Here is a 17,549-nt window from a genome sequence, read left to right as displayed (position 1 = left end):
ATTTAATGGTCGGGCATTGTACAAGGTTCAAGGTTCAAGGTTCAAGGTTCTTTATAGGTTGAATTGGTTGAATTGGTTCTTTGTATTGCACAGCTACAAGCATTTCACCTCATGTCATACTGTGTATGGTTGTGTGTGTGACAAATAAAATTTGAATTTGAATTTGAATTTGATATGTGGACAGCATGAGGTCAGGAGAGTATCCCTCACTATCCTCCCATGTGCAGACTCCAGTGCACAACAGAGCAGGCAACAATAACAACAAATCAACTTAACAGGAATGATAGGAGGAGCTGGGGTTCTAGCGGTGGGTTGCCATGTGGCTGACAGGTGTACAGCAACTCTGGACTGGCTAGCCCATCTTAAAGAGCTCACCATATATGAATATATAGTTTGCCAGTCAGCTGAACCCTCAGGGTGGTGTGGGCTGTCATTAGCTAACCAATGCGATGCTCAATGTAAATGATGGAACGGCATCTATCCACAGTTACTTTGGTAATCCAATCAGTTAAATGCAGTTAAATGCACTTATTATCAGTTCAACGCTCATGATCAAACATTAATGTTTTTGTGCACTTATAGACGCATGTAAGGAGAAGATTAAGGACGTCCTAAAATACGTCCTTGAGGAATGTCACAGATCAGTGGATACAAAGAGAATCTAAGAGCAGAAAAAACAAATATTGCTGTACCTTTTTTGGTAGAAGGCTTCAGCAAGAGGGTAAAATAAAACAGGCAAAATAATCTACTAAACATATTTAGTTGGAAACCATTAGGCAAACTGATAGATTACGCAGTGTGTAATCTATGAACATGCTGCTGATCCCTGCATCAGTTGAGTTAAGTAAGTGCAACCAAAACATCCATTTTAATCCCCCGTCCTCAGTGCATAGATGCTACTATTAACGACTGTTTTTGCAATTTGCATCCAGTCTTCCTTAAAGTGTGTTTGAGCTTGCAAGTGACTTCATTCTTTGTCCAGGGACAGATCACAAGGCTGCAAACACACACATGCTTACACACACAAACATGACATCACCCAAACAGTGGTGGGGCGGAGACTGGCAGAGTAAGCCTGGCATCGCTCACACACACACGCAGGGCAGCACAACTCCTCGCCCTCCATAAGCTCTCTGTCAGACAGCTCAGCTTGGCATCACTCTCTCCCAATAAGATGAAACAAGCATTAGCCTGACCCCGTTCTCACGGCGACCAAGTCACTTTACAACAACATTATGCCCTGCCATCTCTAGCATGTTTGACCTTTTTTTTTTTTTTTTTTTTTTAAAAAAGGCCCAATCTCCCTCCTCCCTCTTTTCAGAATTTTCTTTCTAAAGATATAGTCAGATAAAAAGGACAGACAGTCATAATCCCCACATCTTGACCCCCTCTGCCATCTATCAGATAAAGTCCCATCTTAATTGGTCATGTTCATCGACAGATTCGAGGAGGATAACCCTTGTCCTTCTTCCATCTCTCATTTTTCCCCCACACACTGGACTCAAATCTGCCGTAGTCTGCAGACTGCCTTTCACAGACTTGTAGAGAATCAGAATCAATATTAGAATCAGAAAGGGTTTTATTGCCAAATGTTGAGCAGGTTTACAACATTATGAAATTGTACGCAGGTGATCAGTGTGAACAAAACATACATAAACTATAATCTACAAGCACACAAGTTTGTTTCTCAACCTCGAAAAAGCTGTAATTGAATTGCAGTGCCTTCTCAAAGAAGCTACAAATACTACTCATTCTTTTTGTCGATACGGTGCTCAGTCAAATCCATTTTCAAAGAGAACTACACTGAATTGCTATTGTTAGTAACTGAACTCTTTTGGCAGCCATACGCTGATTTAACAGTGCATTATGGACTTGCTAAAAGAATATTAGAAGGAATTTCTACACGTGAGAACAACAAAAACAGCCATGATTCATCACTCTTAAATGTCAGGATCCTGAGCAGTTTCTTCTACAGTGCTTATATCGATCTGTCTTGAACTGAACATCACTTGGACAAAACAACAGACAAGACAAACTGCTGAACTGAAGACGACCTGAGTTAGGACTGAATGCTGGGATTGCAGTTGCATGTAATTTTTGTAATTGCAATTTATGTCATATATTTATATGACATAAATTACAATTGACCTGGATGACTGAGAACCTTCACAGTCATATATTTATGTAAAACTTGTGTAGAGTTCGCACACATGTCATGCTCTGCGTCTGTGTAGGTTCTCTGTGGCTATTCCAGCATTCACCCATAATCCACAGTCCAAGCACCTTGAGGCAACTGTTGTTGTGATTTGTCACCATATAAATAAAACTGAACTGAGTTTCTTACATTGTTTACAGACAGCTGTGTGGGCCTTAGTTCAGTTCACAATGAGGTGAAAGTTCAGTGTCATATCTAAGAGCTGAGAGTTAAGGGCCACTGAAACAGAGTGTGTGCAATGAAACTCTGAATTAAACTGGGCTGAGCTTCACATGCAGACATCTGTATGAGTGGATGTTGGTATGATATTATCAGGATAATCGCCCAGACTGGGATTATAACTGTTACTCAGCAGCAAACTACGAAACCCCAGACTAATCTGACAGTGCAAATCAGTATCCAATGCTGAGGCACCAAATCTGGTCAATGGTTAAATAAATAAATAAATAAATGAATGTGCAAGCCCCACCTCCTCAAGTGTGATAAATCAATAACTATTATTTTACTTGTAAAAGTAATTTTATTACGGGAACTGAAATTAGATTGTAGTTCTGCAATGCATCTCCATTGACATCCAGTGTTTGCCTGCAGCTTTCAGCAGCCATCTCCTCTCTGCAAGTCTTCTTTGTCAATCCCCCTGAGATCTCCCTTACCACTTCACCTCCCTCCATCCTCCTTATTCCTTTGTTTGCCTCTCATTCGCTCTCTGTCCTGGGGCTGACATCACAGTCCCAGAGGAGGTAACAAGCCCTGATTCAGCACCAACTATTCCCATCTATGTCCCCACCCTGCATCACTTTGTATTCAGTGGTAACTCCCCATGTTTCTCATCTTTCTTTTTATCTTCCTTACCCCCCTCTCTTCCCCATTACCCCCATAACCATGGCCTTAAGAGAGCTTCGGCTGTTTTTACAGTGCTGAAAACAAGCTCTCCCATGTGGCCAGGGCTCTTATTTCACTATAGGCTGTGTCAGGGAGGGCAACAGGAACATGAGGGCAACACCAAAATAAAATATTTATCTAAGCCTTGAATATATAGCAGAAAACTAAAGTATTTTTCTATATTTAAGATTCTGTTTAGACTTGATAGCTTTCCATTTTCAAGGGCCTGATTTCCAGTGATGGGAGAAAAGCTCATGTCCTACAAAACATTTAAAGCCTCATATAACATGATAACAGCCCAAACTACAATGTGTAAAGTTTTCAGCTACCAGGCTGATGATGCATTCTTCAAAAAGCTTTAAAAATATTATTTTGACCACAGCCAATAATAGCAGTTTTTGGGGTTCAAAAATATCCTAACTTAAATAACTTAAAAAAGAAAGAAAAAAACCCAAAACACTAAAACTATGTTCCAAAAAATGTAAAATGATTGTGACCGATCAGTTTATCTTGATATATCTTTGACAGCAAATTAAATGATCCTTTTGTGTGAAAGCCAGCAACATCCTCAGCCTATGAACTGTGTGATTAATGGACTGGGAAGGTTGAAGGTTGAACCTCACCTTGATAGTATGGCTGTAGGTTAGAAGCTTTGCACAAAGAGCCATAACCCTGAAAACCTGAAAGCCAGAATTTGGGACGTTACACAGTCTGTCGTCACAAAAAACTACTGGAGTTCACACACATATTTATGTTGACTAGAATAATTTTCCCAATTAGATTTTAAGGTTCCCCCACTTTTACATTTACTTGGTGTTGTATTACTGACAACAATTTAAGTGAATAAACTGAAAAAATAATTGAAAAACTAGATTGCTTTTGATTACATATCCATGATAACAGTATGCAGTTGTGTTACAGCCAAATTATTACACTGAGACATGAATGTCTGCTTTCAAAACTTGCTGATGCGGCAAAGCCAATTCAATTCCATTATGCTGTGTGTCGCTGGCATGCATTATTAACAGCGAGTTAAAGGTAATATCAATCCCAGCTCTGTGTTTTGCTTCTGTTAGATGCTTATCGCATAACAAGTGACATACTGCTGAACAAAGACACAAACTACTGCGCTGTCCAGACTAGTGGAACAAAAAAGGTGATCACTTTCACATCTCTCCCCCTGCCTGTTATTTGAGTGGATGTGAGTCCCATCTGTTAGCCTTCATTGGGGACTGTTTTGTACACACTGAGGCAACAAGATAGTGGGAGGACAAGGCCACAGTGCAGGTGGCGTTGGGGTGTGAAATTAGGAGGAATAATGGGGAGTTAAATAATAGAAGGGATATATCTGAGGCATGGATTCAGAAGGTTACCAGTATTTTGAAAAACATAATCACATGCCTGTTTAGAGACCTTCCCATAGCCATGTTTCCATCTGCATCTTGTGCCATGTTTGTAACACCCAACAAGGACCAAGGTCATAAAAACATTTTTTTGACATCCTATTGCTTTCCATTCATTGAGCATAACCAAGCTTGCTAGTATTATTATATTATATTATATTATATTATATTATATTATATTATATTATATTATATTATATTATATTATATTATATTATATTATATTATATTATATTATATTATATTATATTATATTATATTATATTATATTATATTATTATTGTGGGTGGCTGTAGCTCAGGTGGTAGAGCAGATCAGCTACTGGACTTGTGGTTCGATCCTTGGCTTCCCCAGTCTGCATGCCAAGTATCCTTGGGCAAGATACTAACCCCGAGTTGTTCTCCGATGTATCCATCGGAGTGTGAATGTGTGTAAATGCTTAGATTGCACTTAAGGAAGTGAATGAGGCATGTTGTATACAGCACTTATTCCGGGAGAGTAGAAGCGCTATATAAGAATCAGTCCATGTTATCTTATAGATTAGCTAAATATGGTCAGTTATGGAAAAAATAATTAAATAATGAATGGATTTAAAAAAGGCAGACCCCAAACAGGTAACACTGAGGCCTCAAAATACAGAGTACCATTTACACACGTATCTTTTATATGCCATCTGTGGCTGAAAAGCAGCCACAACCAATTCAGAGCTTGCATGTTAAGCAGCACCTATTGCCTTAAATATGGTTGTGCACTGGTCCCATATCTAGATGCTAGGAGCAGACCATCTGCGACTATCATGTCTTTGTTGTAGACATCTACGGTCACCAGGGGGCAGCGCCATAAACAACCAGTCTGTGGGCTATTCTTACTTGTGATGCTGTTGGCAATTCAACCAGTGGCAACAAAGTGAAGTTATAACATACACCGACCGGGCATAACATTCTGACCACTGACAGGTGATGTAAATAACATTTCATCACGGCACCTGTTAGTGGGTGGGATATATTAAGGAGCAAGTGTAGATTTTGTCCTCAAGGTTGATGTATTAAAAGATTTGACCGAGTCTGACAAGGGCTAAATTGTGATGGCAAGACAACTGGGTCACAACATCTGCAAAACTGCAGTACTTGTGGGTGTTCCTGTTCTGCAGTGGTCAGCATTCATTAAAAGTGGTCCAAGTAAAGTCCAAAGTGGTCTGTGTGGTCTGATCTAACAGGCAAGCTACTGTAGGTCAAACTGCTAAAAACCTCGTCATGCTGATAAAAAGGTGCCAGAATACACACAGCATCTCAGTCTGCTGTGTATGGAGCTGGATAGCTGCAGATCAGTCAGGGTGCCCATGCTAACTCGTGAACATTAGAACTGGACCTGGCACCAGGATGCACTATGGGAAGAAGGGAAACCAGTGAAGCAATGTGATGTTTTTGGGCAATGTTTTTCTGGGAAACCTTGGGTCCTGCCATCCATGTGGATGCTACTTTGACACGTACCATCTACCCAAGCACTGTTGGAGACCTTTCACAGAAAAAGTATTCCATGATGAATGTGGCATCTTTTAGCACAATAATGTGCCCCGCCACAAAGCAGAAACAGTTCAGGAATGGATGAGGAGTACAACAATGACTTTGAGATGCTGACTTGGTGTCGGGGTACCCCAAATCACAAGCCAACTAAGCATCTGTGGGATATGCAGGACAAAAAAGCCCAATCCACAGAGATCCCATCTCACAACTTACAGGACTTAAAAACAAACATCTTGCAAACATCTTGGCGCAGATACCACAGCACACCTTCAGGGGTCTAGTGGAATCCATGCCTGGACAGGTCAGGGCTGTTTTAGTATAAAATGGGCACCAACAAAACATTGGGCAGGTTATCAGAGTGCTATGCCTGATCAGTGTATAAAGAGTTTAGGTTTTACATGGGCTCTGTGTAGGAACACATCTTAGCAAATAGACACAACATCCTAAAAAAATGACGTTGCTTTTAAGACCATAATATTGCTCACGGGTAATCCTGTGTGTTCTAAATAATAACTTTTATCCACATGGGCCACATTTCTTTCTCTTTTGGGCCACATGCTGGAAGGCTTTATTATTGCCCTAATGCCTCAGGGTATGGCCCTTCTCATTGCTCGCCTGTTAGACAATACTTTTAAGCTAGTGAATGGTCGTATTTGTCTATATAGCTATTTGTCTGTATCACGTCACTTTTCCATTTTTCCAGACATGATCATGCTTAATGAAGAGAAATATGGAGTCTAGATATTCTGGAAATGACCAATAACCGATTAATGGGATTAGTTTTAGGGAAAGAATACGGCCCTGATATGCCGAGCCTAATTGAAAACCACGTGAATATCACAGATAGATTTCATATACACACTGATCTGTGTTTCCTATTACACAGTGATTTTCTTTCTATTTGTGGTTATTCTGTCATATTTAAGACAAACATTAAGGCAAAGAATAAAATATATCAACAGTTTAATATTACCCGACAGGCCACAAATGCTTATCAATATTTTATTTTTAATTATTGTTTTTTTAAACGGTTCACTTGTAGACAATGATCAAATCCCCTCCCTTGTTCTGAATTTAAAACACAACACATTTCTACGGTACAATCTGCACGTGAGCAGCCATCACTCTGACATACACACAGCCTTGTGCACACATTTGCAGAGCAAGAATGGGGGTGGGGGCATGCATGCTGAAACCACTACTAGATAGCCTGCAGACTCCCAGAGAGGGAAACAGCTGAGATGGTTGTTATGTAACTCACAGTTACATAAAAGTTATCGCTACAGTTAAACACGTCCTATAGATTTAAAGCCATGGTAACGACAGGCAGACTGTATCGTCTTGCATGCAGTATTTACAAAAAGGGCTTTTGGGCTCTCTGTAAAGTAGCATTTGATTACTCTGAGATTTGAATCATCAGCTGCACTTTAGTCCTAAACAGCTACCCGCCAACAGTTAAACATCACTGGGATACATCTACCTGCAGCTGCACTTGCCTTACCATACCCCAGAAGCACATCATACCTGCCAGGCTTCCTGTCGACAATTAAAGCATTACCATTTTCAGATCAGCTAATGATTGGATCTCATCGTTTCTGTGACGGGAGGGAAAGAGGGGAGGAGGCAGGCTGGTGGTGCAGCACACTGTGTTTGTCTGGACTTAAAAAATGGGTCAGGCTTCCTGCTCCAGCCACAACACACACCAGCATGGCTGACTGCTTTTGAAAAGAAGGTTCCACTACTCCTACAACTAAAGAGGAATGCTTCCTGTGGATCAGCTGCTGGTGACACAGTGGCTGCCCAGTAGGAGATAATGCAACCCCCCCATCATGCAACCGCTTGTCTTCTGTTTCATCACGAGGCTTTGAGATGTCCATGTAGTCAAACCCTGTGGACAGTTTCTCTTCTTGTAAGCATATACCAGTATATTGAATCTTTTATGTACTTCTATATTAATATAGATTTTTTTCTGTTTTAATGAAAACTCATCAGAAAATTTCAAATGAGTAATCAAGTCTCCTAATTCAAAGCAATGACCTGATTACAAAAACAGATTTTGTTTTCAGGCCCCAGTCTTAGCCACAAGGCTGAATGTATGAAAAGATAATCACAAACACACACACAAACAAAGTCTCGCCTCCCCAAATGAGACCAAATCCTCTACCACACACACACACACACACATCTGCAGATTTTGGCCGGTGCTGCCTCTGGACAGTGCTGACAGACAGCCCTTCTGTGCCTCCCCTTGCCCTCCCCATCTCAATGTGTGTCTGTGTCTCACTCACCCGTCTTTGTCCTGCGAAGCACCAGAGATCCAGTTAGAGAGGGAGACTGATGCTGGCAGGCTGTGAACGCCATCTGCTCCTCCGCAGCCACACTCAGCTGACTGAGATTGAATACAGAGAACACTAAAGGCTCCTATTGATCCTATTGATCCTATTGATCCTATTGATCCTATTGATAGCTGAAAACTACGACAGACTGACTGTCATCTATCATGAGAGCAAAATAGCCAACGGCAAAGTCAGATTCAAAATATAGTTTGATATAAAGCATGCAGGGTCATTGCTTCATTTTTGGCTGTGATTTTTGAATCTAACATGCTAGCTAACATTCCACTTTGAGGTTTTGTCTCATGTGGTGGAAAAGGTCTGCTTTTCGGATATCAGTTTGGTGCTCAGTCTGCCATCAGACTGTGCAAAACCAAACTGTTTGTGTGTCAGCTTACATTACTGTCATGACTATTTCTCACTGCTACCTCTGACATTGTTTAAGAAACAGTAGAAGAAGCACAACCTGGGCCCTTTTCTCTTATATCACGCAAAATGAAATATTTGGTTTGATCAAATTTAATTTATAATACTGTTCTGCACCCCAATACAAGCCTAGTAACTGTGGAACTGGAGAAAAAAAGTCAGTTGGCATAGCTTAAGTTTTCAAATGATGAGGAGACTGATAATACTTTCACACTAAAGCCAGCAGACAGTTAACTTAAACAAGGCCTTTGTCACACAGACTGACTAATAACCAGCTGACAACAACTTACAACTACCAGTCCCTTGGGAAAAATGAGCATTCCATGACCAATTGTGAAAGGTTTTCTTCATATATGAAGGGAAACCAAACTTAATTTAGACTTTACTTGGGTTATCTTTGTCTAAAATTAACATTCTGAAACACTGAAGTGTGATAAACATAAAAAAAGAGTAATCAGAAAGAGGCAAACTCTTCACAGCATAAGATCCTAAATCCCAAAAGGTTGATTCTGTTCATCTGGACGTAGCATTTTCAGTGGGAGAAACATTTCGTCACTCATCCAAGTGACTTCTTCAGTGTTAGCTGACTGCAGGCTTCCCCAATCTTATAAACAGTACATTTGCACAATGACTGAAGAAGTCACTTAGATGACTGGCGAAATGTTTCTCCCACTGAAAATGCTACGTCCAGATGAACAGAATCAACCTTTACTTACTCGGATGATTGAGCATGCATCAAGACAAAGATAGATCTATGCGATGATAATAATGTGCATGCATGTGTGTGTCTTTATTTGTTTGTTTTTTCAGGAAAGTTCTAAAGAAGTTCTAAAAGTCACCCACACAGCTTCATCAGCTGTCATTTGCACAGATCATGCCCCAACAGTAGATATAGTACTCAAAGGCACATTTCCTCTAATTGTTGTCATGGTCTGTGGTTTTGGACTCTGGATTTTGTGGTTTTTGATTTCTGAAATCTGCTTTATTATTTAGTATTCTCTGTTGTTGACTAGAATCCAAGTTTTGATATTTCGCATTCTTAATTTATAGCTTTTAGCGTTTTTCTTTATGTTTGTGGTTGCATCCATTTCTTTGTCCTCTTTAGTTTATCTTAATTTGCATTCTTGTTTCTGCTGATGTTTAAAGTTATATTTGAATCTTAATGTTTTAGTTTATTTCAAGCCTTCCCAGTATCCCTTCTTGGCTTGTCAAATCTTCAGTTTTGTTAGTGTTAAGTTTCTTCCCGTTTAATTTGATAGTCATTTGTCTTATGTGCCTTCTGTTTAATTATTTTCCCTAACCTACTGTGAACTGAGCCACTTCTGAGGACTCATGAGTAATTCTGTTTTACGTCAGTGAAGCCATCCTGCCTGCTAGTGATTCTACTAATTTGTTAGTGACACTGGATCTGCCTTTATCCATCCAATTAGTATAACTAGGCACTGGTCAGCAGCCCGGTGGAGGAAAGAGTATTTCATGTGGATATAGGCTGAATTCTCGCTGATACATTTCACTGAAAGCAGCTTCAAAACCAACCTAAATCACTGCCCCAAATCAGAAGATGAAATGGAATACACGTGACAGCAATAAAAATAGATTAAACTGTAGGCCCCGTGGTTACAAATATTTTCAGCAAAGCATCACTGTGACTGAAAAAACACTGATCTGCTCCTGCTGTCATCAGAATAACACAGAGCTAAAAATAGCTTAAAATCAAATAGTCTGAGAATGGTCGATAGAAGCCGAATTCAGCAGTAGCTCCTGGAATTTACATAATGCCTCACAGTGGTTTTATTGAAAAAAACAGTGCCACACGAGAGAAAAAGATTTCGAGGTAGGACTTCAAAGCTACTGTTTATCACTAGATTGGATCTAATAAATAAATTAGATGGAAATATGCAGCACATGAGGCATTTTAACTGCTGGAAAACAACATCTTGGTATTTAATTGCATTAAAAGTGATTGACCGTTTTAACCCAGTTTAGGGGCAACAATACAGAAGCATGAGGGTTTAATCATGTAGAACTACTCAGTACGGCAACCCCTTGTAAATAAGCAAGCAGCTAAAACAGTCTTTTTAATGGCTGTGTTTGCTGACCCCACTAGTATGTATCAGCAGAAAAGAAAGACTGAATTCTGACACACTGGTCTGAAAAGATTCTTCAGTTCTTAAGTTAAGTTAATTTTATGGTAGAAAAGCGATTAGATAAGAGTGCGGATGGGGGAATTAGAACAACTTCAATGCTGAATGGGTCACAGAAACTCTGCCAGAGAGAACGAAAATGAATTTATTGTCCAGGAAGTGACTATAGCAGGTTGGTAAGTTAATTGAATCAGATTGAATCTTACTTGCAGAGAGGCAGAGTATGGAATAAGTACTGAGTCAGCAGTTGGGTATCCTCGGGTTGCAGGAGGTGAGCGGGCAGACAGGCTGAGTGTGGGTCGCAGATGTTCGGAGGTCCAGGTATCGATGAGGAAGAACAAAACCAGATTGTAAGTTGATTCTTCTTCCAATAGGGCTCTCAGGTGAAAGATGAGAATAGTCTGGCCAAGGAGTATAGCAGCATCTGTCCTTATACCTGTACCCTGTTGATTCAATTGCCAACAGCTGAAGAATGGTTAAACCACACTGAGTAGCTGTACCCTAAGGAGGGGACCAGAGACAAGCCAATCTCTCAACTCCACCTCAGAATATGAAGAAAGAAAAGTAATAAAAATCAGAGAGAAGTGGAAAATAAATAACAATGCAGAGGCATGTCAACCAAGACAGCCCTACAACATCCAGAGCCTTCAGGAACTCAGGGCAAACCTCTTCCAACCAAGGGTCCTTGACACCAAGGAGTTGTTTAACTGCCTCAATGACCTCATCCCGGACGAGTTGACAAGTTGACGCCCTCATCCCCAGACTCTGCTTCCCCTACAGAAGACGTGCCAGTGGGATTAAGGAGGTTCTCAACGTATTCCTTCCACTTTCCATTTCTATTCAACCTTTAGTAAAGTTTGCAAACCCAAAGAAATGCTGGATTCCATTGCTGGTGGTGGGAGTGGTCATTCCACAACAGCTTTCCATCTTTACTGGACCACTCTCCAAGATGTAATAAGCTAATGAAGGAACCATGGAGCTTTCACATAAAATCCCTTTTCAAGGAGTCTCAGGAGGATCTTTTGAATGTTCCTGGTGTTGAGAAAGTGATTTGAGAAGATTAATATGTTATACAAATAGACAAAAAAAAGAAAAGAAATTGAAGATATCTGAACATTATATTAGCCAGAGCTTGGCAAACTGCTGGAGCAAAATAACCAACCAGAGTGTTAAAAGCAGTTTTCCATTCATCACTCTCAGATGTGGACCAGATGATATGGATTTGAGACCTTTGGAAAAGATGGTGGTGCTGTATATACTTTAAAGGCAGGTATTATGATTTGGATAGTCTATGGTCTTAATGTCTTATCTTTCTTCTGTATGCTCCTCTGATGTTAACTCTGTGTGGCACTCTTTCAGGTAAAACCAGATCATCCTGACTCAAAAGCTCTTCCTTCTTAGACAGGGCTTCTTGTACTGCAGCTGACCCAGTGGTGTCCAAATTATGACCAGAGTGTTCTGTCATTGTGTGTGATGTGTGAGGCTGGACCCACAAAGCAGACACAACAAGCAGATTTAAAAGTTAAGTGAATTTTAATGGAGGTCTGCCAGAGGAGAGAATGAGAATTAATTGACCGTTCATTAAGAAAATAGAACAGGTTGATGTGATAACTGAACAAGAGTGTTCATGAGGAGGAAAAACAAAACAGCTTGGGTTGTTACCATACTGCAAGTAAGTAGATTATTGTGCCAGCAAATTCCGAACAGGGCTTTCAGATGTACAGCAACAACACCAGTCTGGCAGAGAACTGTAGCACCACCTGTTCTCCATATACTAGTAGCCTGATGATTCAGTGCAGTCAACAAGGAGGAAGGGCTGAGCCACACTAAGAAGCTCCGCCCTTAGGATCAGACCAGAGACAAGCCCACGCCTAAGCTTGAGAATGTGTGAAAGACAGTGAAGAAAAGAGAGAGCGGGGGACAACCCATCAAGTTCTGATGAATCATAACAACTGGTCCAACAATGATATTAGTCATATTAAATTAAAAAAAATTAAATAAAAAAAGTAGAAGAATGAAAAAAATGTCAGGTATCTGTGACAAGGTCTATGTTATGGAGTTCTGTATTTTTCTAGGCTTATACCAGCATACATTTACTACCATGTGTTAGTAACCTGTGGATAGTGTTAGATGGAGCACTTCCCACAAATGTATGTTGAACCACAACTAGCTTCCAAAATCAATTTGCCCCCCCCCCCCCCCCCCCCCCCCAAAAAAAAAACAAAAAACAAAAAACAAACTGAAAACAAATACAAAAAACCATTTTAAACATGAATTACTCTGTTAAGTGAAAAGCAAACTTTTTTTAAAATTATTTTATTTTGACAGCGAGAGAGAAACGGGCTTTTAATTTACATTCAGCAGGCTATCGTATTTAAATAAATGGGTGGAGCCATGGTGAAAATCACTATTAGGGGAATGATCCTGTAAATATTGGTATTATATATGTTTCGAGTACACTGCTATGGACTGTTGCTTCACATGGTTCGTTTAATGAAGCAAAAATGTGCATTAAATGGCCAGATATTTAGCGATAACATAACTGTAACGCAATGTCTACTGTCAGCCATAAAAAACTACAATCGCCAGAAGCACCCAGGAGAGCGGGATAAGCCAATGAGTGGCCAGCAAACGGCGTGACGGCACTTGCTTTGGTCCATTTATGTGCGCGCTTGGTAAGCTCGCGCAGAGGGCTCGCGGTAAATTCTGTGAGAGCAGAGCACAGCATCCGGAGGTTGTTGACGGTGGGTGTGACTGGCAGCATCTCTATAACCGAGAAAGTCCACAGGATTTATTTTTGTCGTCTGTAAGTAGGAATATGTCTGAATTTTAAACGTTATGAGGAGATGAGGGCAAAAGGAGGTTAATCCTTGAGTGGAGTCGGTAATTTTTCGACAGTATGTTTAATTTTCTTTCAACGTTTTTCGTTGTTTGTCGCTTATGTTAGCGCAGCACGTGAGAAACTAACGTGACAAGCGGGGTTTTTGTGGATGTTTTCGCCCTCGTGGGCATTTGCATTCATTTTGTAACATTTCAGGGACAAAATGAGACAGAAACCCCTATTGTTGTTGCTCTTTTTGTCTGCTGCTTGGCGGGCTGTTAGCCTATTGTATGGTAGGCGACACTGGCACAGTTGGCACCGACAGCAATGAGGGTGGACTTTGAAGACTTATTTTTTTATGTTCGTGAAACTTGTGGGCTGCAGAGACATTTACAAATTCCTTATTCACCGATTTATGCCGCCTGTGAGAAAATATTTATTCTTTATTTCTTTTTCTTTTTTTTTTTCGTGGCAGTGACCTGCCTTCGGCTCCTCTTTGTTTGCAGCTGCTCGTCACTGTGCTGCCAAAAGCGCCTTTGTTTGAGGGTGCTTGTTATAGCTTTGAGCTAATGACACCAGCAGCCTCACAGAAACAATAAATTTACATGAATTAAGGTAATGTCATTGGCAGAATAGCACATTTGTACTCATTCAGTGAGAAGTTCTATAAAATGGCAACAGTGGGTGTCACAATGGATACCAAGGTGTGGGCTTTTTAAATTAAACCTCACTCAGATTAGATTAGAAGTAGGTGTTTTTCTTTTTTCATGCTGCCTTCTAACGCCACACTTAGCTAGCTGATAGTCTTTTTGAATTATTAGGGGAGGGGTCTTTTCATTGAATAAGCCCAGCTGAATTTGGTCATGGTTCATCATTCACTCATCATTACCACTTGACTAAATGGAATGACAGATGTTTCTCACATTTAAGAGGAATTACTTTTTTAATTTTCCCCCTGCAATTTTATTAGACAAGATGCCTGTTCAGTCGGCTGTTGTGGTACGTGTGTAGATGTGTGTCTGTGTTCCCCTCCCGCTGCTCCAACACATGGTGCAAGGAACAGGTGCTGCCTAATGATCATTTCCTCCCAGATATGCTCATCGCTCACTATTCGCATTTTTCTTGGTGCATATTTGCCTTCTAGCAAAGGCCGAGTCCAGGCCCTGTCTGCACTCCCTCACTGCCTGCCGTTACCCAGCCCGATCACAGCCTTTTGTTTCAGCTAACTGTGACTTGTGTCATTAACAGCCCTCACTGATGGGCAGGCTATTGAAAAGCCCTCCTCATTCCTGAAGTGGCTCGATTGCTGGTGGCTTAAGCAGAATGTCACTGCTTCCTCATATCTGGAGATAAACAATGGTGCGTGTACAACATGACCGCCCTGAATGCCAGTACCATTTTTTTCCCCCTTTTTTTCTTTATGTGTGTGTGGATTGATGGGCGGTGGTTGCTTGCAGTTTTGCGTGTTGCCACAGGGCGTCGCCAGTGAGACCGGTTTTAATCTTGGATGATTTCTGTGATAATGGTGTAAATCATCCACTAGACGTCAGTAATTTTAAAATAATCTGCTAACATGACTCTCTCTGATGTTTCCCTCCTTTAGTTAAATTTACCTGAAGCAGTCTCTGAAGATGGCATCCGCTGAAGGTGAACTACGTCTTACACTTTAATGCACTATATTATTTCTTAATTATTATTTTTTTCACTGTGCCTTGAAGTATTTAAACATGTTTTTAAATTTTATTATTATTTTTTTCCTTGGATGTGTTCAGATATCCAGGTTAAGGAGCTCGACAAGCGGGCTTCCGGTCAGGCTTTTGAGGTCATCCTGGCTACTCCTACCCCTGATGCCAAGGGTGACTTTCCACTGTCTCCTCCCAAGAAGAAGGATGTCTCACTGGAGGAGATTCAGAGGAAGCTGGACGCTGCAGAGGAGAGACGCAAGGTAAAAAGATGACATATTTTGCATGGGTTGGAATAATTAAAATCTGGTGGGCTATTTCAAGCATCTTATGTATTTTTAACCATCCTTTCCCAGAACCATGAAGCTGAGGTTCTGAAGCACTTAGCTGAGAAGCGTGAGCATGAAAAAGAAGTGCAACAGAAAGCCATGGAGGAGAACAACAACTTCAGCAAGATGGCAGAGGAGAAGCTCAACCAGAAGATGGAGGCTAACAAAGAGAACCGCACAGCAATTATGGCAGCGATGAATGAGAAATTCAAAGAGAAGGTCAGTAATTTCTTTTGACTGTATGGACATGATGTAGTACTATTAAGATGTTAATCTTGTACTGTTTAACAGGACAAGAAGTTGGAAGAGGTGCGAAAGAACAAGGAGACCAAAGACCCCAACTCAGAAGAAGGCACTTCGGAAGACTGAAGGTTACAAACGGGGGATTGTATAGGGTTTTTTACGTATCCAAAGATTGATTTATTTTTTGTTCAGTCAGTATTTTTGTTGTGTTCACTGCCCACCTTTTTGAAGTAAATACAAGTTTCACTTTGTGAAGATATCAATTCTTCTGCTAAGTGTATTTGCGCTGGTTTTACATGTGGATCATCCTGCCCTCCCCCTCTTGTCTAATTCATCTGATTATGTAGCTTGTCAGTGCAGCTTCTGCCCTTTTTGAAAATTAGCAGTGTGTAACATACCCTCTTTGAGGAAGCATGTTTCTATGCATAGGTCTTTATTCCTACAGATTTCATAGTGCGTTTTGAAAATGTCCCTGTGAACCACATCTGTTCTCGGCACTTACTGTGTATTTAAAAAAAGAAAAATTAAATAAAATAAAAAAACTCAAAGTAGCACAAGGTTTGATTTTTGGCATCGGCTGTTATACATACAAGTGTTTAGTGCAGCTTTGCTACCCAGATTCTGCTTGCTTGCTCCTGCAAATCATGTTTCGTGCTGCTGCTGATTCTTTGCTTTTGTAAAAACACGGGGTTGTCCTCAAAGCACATGACTTCTTGCTGTATAGCTGTGAATTAACATGCCAGATATGGAGATGGATGTCATCTTGAACATTACTGAACAGGGTTCTACACATGGAATGCAGAAGAGCAATACACACTTTGGCATCTCAATAGATACAGTGACTAGTTGACTTGAACTGTTGTACTAAAACAAATAAAAATGGAACAAAGCACTCCTGCTGTTGAAACATTTTTGTCCTCTTCTCTGTTGTTTGACCTGCTGTGGGAAGTGGGTACAATATATGCACAATGAAACCCAGAAGATAACTGTATTGAGGCCAGCCCAGGCACTGGTGACCTGTCCAGGATTTACCTGCCTCTCGCCTTATGGTAGCTGGGATAGGCACCCTGATAAGGAAAAGCGGAGGAGAATAGATGGATGTTTTGAGGCCTTAAATCAATGAAAGTACACCAAGCTTTAGCCTGTCTTCAAAATGACTTGTTTAGTGTGCCACGTTTTGATGAACCTTTCAGACTTTAACAAATATAAGATGCTTAAATGTTTGCGCTTTGCTGTGTAAATGGTGGTAGACCTGGCTAAGGTTGACATTCTCCAATTGCAGGCAGAAGTAAAAATGCCTGTCCTTGTACACAAAAATACTGATGCTTTTGATTGCTTGAGAATCCAACATAATGCCTGCCCATCTTCCTTACCACTACAGTTTACTGTTGTGGAGCCTGGACCCTATCTCTGCTGTTAAAGGGCAACATGTAGGGTACAATTTAGACAAGCTAAAATCCTATTAACAAACCTAACCCTTCTCTCCAACACAAATGAAGTCGAGTCCTAGACCATAAACTTTGTCTATATGTCTATATATTATTTTTC

General features: G+C 40.5%; 1 protein-coding gene across 3 annotated transcripts; it reads left to right on the top strand.

Annotated features, from left to right (window-relative positions):
• Positions 1-13,583: 13,583 nt before the first annotated feature.
• Positions 13,584-16,893, top strand: LOC102781761 (stathmin-like). 3 transcript variants are annotated; one of them, XM_087835161.1, is made up of 6 exons: positions 13,604-13,732; positions 14,996-15,106; positions 15,351-15,394; positions 15,520-15,692; positions 15,786-15,977; positions 16,050-16,893. In XM_087835161.1, exons 3-6 carry the CDS (start codon positions 15,379-15,381, stop codon positions 16,125-16,127), a joined length of 459 nt encoding a protein of 152 aa, XP_087691287.1. In that variant the 5' UTR covers positions 13,604-13,732; positions 14,996-15,106; positions 15,351-15,378; the 3' UTR covers positions 16,128-16,893. The 3 variants fall into 3 exon arrangements, with proteins under 3 accessions (XP_006795304.1, XP_006795303.1, XP_087691287.1); XM_006795241.3 differs by lacking the exon at positions 14,996-15,106 and having other exon boundaries at positions 13,584-13,670; XM_006795240.3 differs by lacking the exon at positions 14,996-15,106 and having other exon boundaries at positions 13,596-13,732.
• The last annotated feature ends 656 nt before the right edge of the window (positions 16,894-17,549 follow it).

This window comes from Neolamprologus brichardi, chromosome 22, assembly GCF_056152115.1.
Source record: "Neolamprologus brichardi isolate AB-2024 chromosome 22, ASM5615211v1, whole genome shotgun sequence".
Taxonomy (NCBI): Eukaryota; Metazoa; Chordata; class Actinopteri; order Cichliformes; family Cichlidae; genus Neolamprologus; species Neolamprologus brichardi.
The sequence above is the reverse complement of the archived record's forward strand: the minus strand, read 5'-3'. Positions and strand labels throughout refer to the sequence as shown.